At 48.4% G+C, this 3,758-nt stretch overlaps 1 protein-coding gene across 1 annotated transcript in view; it reads left to right on the top strand.

Annotated features, from left to right (window-relative positions):
• Window positions 1–273: 273 nt before the first annotated feature.
• LOC102012716 (PRAME family member 23-like) overlaps window positions 274–3,758 on the top strand; it is an 8,841-nt gene continuing 5,356 nt past the window's right edge. Inside the window, exons 1-3 of the mRNA XM_013510148.1 lie at window positions 274–605; window positions 997–1,587; window positions 2,807–3,315. Of these exons, the coding sequence (XP_013365602.1) occupies window positions 274–605; window positions 997–1,587; window positions 2,807–3,315 (1,432 nt within the window). The remainder of the gene's footprint in view (window positions 606–996; window positions 1,588–2,806; window positions 3,316–3,758) is intronic.

Below are 3,758 nucleotides of genomic sequence, written 5' to 3'. Positions count from 1 at the left end.
ACTTCACTGAGGGACTGGAACTCAAATGACTAGCTGCTTGAAGTGGATAGGGTAGTGGGGTCCTGCTTCCAACATGGGAATAGGTATTGCTCTGTAGTTACCAGGGTCAGTGAAACTTGTATAAACTGAGAAGGCTTTACCTTAGCCAGACCAGGGATTTTGGCTCTGTGTTTTTCTCATGAGTTAGCAGGGGTTGCTGAGCTTTGTCTGAACAGATGCCTCTTCCTGGATCTTACTCAGTATCCTTCTCCTAGAAGACATCTCAGGCTGACCATGCAGAGTCCACCACCTCTGTATGAGCTGGCCAAGCAGAGCCTGCTGAAGAGTGACACCACAGCCAGCACTGCTCTGCATGAACTGCCCACCATGATCTTCTATGACTTGTTCATGGATGCCTTCATGGGGGAACACAATGAGGTCCTGAAGGTGATGGTGCAGGCCTGGCCATTCCCCTACCTACCGTTGAAGACCCTAATGGATCTGAGGAAACCCAAGATGCCACACTCTCAGTTTGGAGAAATCACACTGCAACAGAGAAACCTACAGACATTAGAGGCTGTACTGGATGGACTTGATATACAGCTGTCCCAGAAGGTTCACCACAGGTGAGCATGACACAACATTCCTGGAAGGAGGTCCTGGAACTCCAGGGAAGGGACAATGGGTGTCAGGGCACAAGGGAGACTGAAGTGTGGAGCAGTTTCTGATGTTGAGGAGGATCACAGAGTTCTTGGCTTTTGCTAAGCCTGACATGGGACAGGGTTACCTGATGAGAAAGATGTATGTGTGGGATGTGATGAACTCAGGAGAAACCTGCATCTTCCTAACCTCACAGGAACTAGAAGCTGAGCCATACTCCATGCAAAAGTTAAAAAGGGAGAAAAGGGAAGGCAGGAAGGTAGGGGAATTGCTGATTCACAGAAAGTGCAAGAGAAGAACAGGTAGAAAGTTGGGTCTTTACCTCAATTCTGAGGTTGCTTCCTGTCTTACACACAGCAGGTGGAAACTGCAGGTGCTGGACTGGAGGGATGTTCACCAGGACTTCTGGACTGCAGGGCCCAGGGCCATGAGTGCTGCCCACTCAGTCAATGCCTGGAATAAGGACATGAGCAATCCTGGGTTAAGTGAGGAGAACCCAACCTTGAGAATATTCGCAAACCTTCGTTTTGAAGCCTGGGATCTGTTTTGTGCCACCAATGATCAGTTACAGCTCTGCCTCTTGAAGTGGGCCCGGGGGAGAAAAGCTTCAGTGCACCTGTTCTGTGAGAAGGTGATGATCAACTCCAGTGCTGTCTTTGAAATCCTGAAGCTTCTTCAAGCTGTGCGCCTGTATTCAATCCATGAGCTGGAGGTGCTTAGTTACTGGTGTCCAGAAAGAATGAAGGCATTTGTTCCTCAGCTCAAGAAGATGAAAAACCTTCACAAATTTCACTTCAGCAGGTTGCGTCCAGAACTGTTTACTTCAACCAGGAAAAAGAAGTCTTATTCCCACATGTGCGCCTTTCACTTAGGACAGCTGAAAAATCTCCGTGATCTTCAGTTGGATGAAGTCTTCTTCCTGCAGGGAAATCTACATAAGATTGTCAGGTGAGCCAGGGGTGAGCTCCTCTGCACATTCATTGTTAAAGGAAAAATTCATAGGACATCTTTTCCCCATCTGCTGGCCGAGGGAAAATACTAGGAAGTGGGAAAGACAGCATTGTCTCGAGCATGGCATGACCTATCAGTACATCCCATGTAAAAGCAGGGACTAACCAGGGATAGGAGATCTGGAGCAGGCCTCATGTCCAGAAAGTGAGCAGTCAGGCAGCAGCCAAAATGAGGGCAGATTAGATTTCTTCTTCAGAAGCAACTCCAGGTAGGGTCCTGGGAAAAGGGAAGAGACAGCACTAATGGAGGAGCAGGCCACAGATTGGACAGGTGATTGTGCTCTGCAGCTGTGATGGGCAGCGAGCCATTTTCCAGGTCCTTAAGGACAGGCTGCAGGTTGCTTCTCTTAGTTATTTTCTAATCACAAGGACAAAATACCAACATGCACAAGTTAAAGCAGTAAAGTTGTTTCTTTTTTTTAATCTTATAGTTTAAAAGAATTCAGTCCATAGTCAGCCAACTCCAGGAATGGAACAGGAAAAGCAGCCCATTGCAGGGTAGGCAGAAAGCAGCAAGCTGCTTTCTTGCTTCCTTCATAGTCCATCCTGGCTACAAGGCTATTGCTTGCTGCCATCCACTCCCAGGATGGTGCTTCCCTCTTCAGCAATTCCGTCCCTTGGAGCCACGCAAAAGCAGTCATTGGGCTGATCCAGTTATCACACCCATGATCCAGGCACTTCCCCAAATACCCACCAGTGAGTGCATAAGGCTTTGTGGGGACAGCAAGTTAAAAGCTGCAACAGTGCTCAAGGCAGGGAATGAGAAGATGGGAAGTGCAGGAGTCAAGTTGAGGGTGATGTGGAGGAGTGCAGGGATATGAACAGGGTCACAGGCTTTGCTGAGGACATAGGGCCAACTGCATGCATTGGCCAAACATGCCTGGGATCATTCTTCCTGCAAGTCAATCACTGAACTCATCTGGCCAGAGCTGTGGTTTTCTGCTTGGTGCTCAGAACAGGGGACTGTAGAGAATGGGGACTGAGCCACTCACACAAGTGATGGTGATTTGAAGGATCAGTGCCTTCAACACACACCATCCTGGGATCATCAGGTGATTAGGGTAACAATGGGACTAACTGATTCTCCTACCTTGAGGTCATTTCTAATGCACCCCATCATCACCCTCATTCATAGGAAATAACTTTTCTCTCTGCAGGAGCCAGACCCCCTTGGAGGTCCTCTCCTTGAGTTCAAGTCCACTGAAAGAATCTGACCTGCACCATCTGTCCCAGCGTGCAAGCACAAGCCAGCTCAAGTCCCTGAGTCTCCGGTGGATTTCAATGAAATTATTCAATCCTGAGATTCTCCAGGCTCTGATAGACAAACTGGCCAGCACCCTGGAGACCCTTGTCCTAGATCACTGTGACATCACAGACTCCCATCTCCTTGCCATCTTGCCTGCCCTGAGCTGCTGCTCCCAGCTCAAGACTTTCAGTTGCTATGGGAACCACTTCTCGCTGAGCATCCTTCAGGTCCTACTGAACCTAAGTGCTGGACTGAGCCAGTTAACCCAGGGGCTGTATCCTGCCCCCCTAGAGAGCTATGAGTCCAATATTCCAACAATGTTTGTGCACCCTGAGCTGTTTGACCTGGTTTGTGCTGAATTGGAGGAGATTCTGAAGGCCATAAGACCATCTCTTCAGGTTCAGATCTGTACCCACTCCTGTAATATGTGCAGTCTATGCCAGTTCTATAGCCTGGATCCCAGTGGGAGCTGGGAAGTCACAGAGGAGGATCGCAATTGAACTGGCAGTAGATGCTACAGTTGTATGTGTCCCCAACTCAGATATTCTATTTTCGTAATCTAGATGTCCACACAAACTGCCTGTACTCCCATCAGGGACTTGTAGGCAGTGCCTGGATCATGTGGGAATGATGCTAAAAGCCTGGTAGAGTATGTGGGTCCCTGGGGGTTTGGCCAAGAAGAAAATGTCTCCCTCTCTCTGTTAATCTCGGTCTGCTTCCCACAGCCAGGTCATGAGCTGTTTCTCCTCTGAAATGTACCTCTGCCATGCTGTCCTCTGAACTGAATTTTAAGACAAAATAAATCTATTATGTCTGAAATTTTGAGTGTTGGGTATTGGGTACAGTGACAAGGGAAGTAATGA

Source organism: Chinchilla lanigera, unplaced genomic scaffold, assembly GCF_000276665.1.
Source record: "Chinchilla lanigera isolate Chin_1 unplaced genomic scaffold, ChiLan1.0 scaffold00217, whole genome shotgun sequence".
Lineage (NCBI taxonomy): Eukaryota > Metazoa > Chordata > Mammalia > Rodentia > Chinchillidae > Chinchilla > Chinchilla lanigera.
This window is presented reverse-complemented; position numbering and strand designations above follow the sequence as displayed.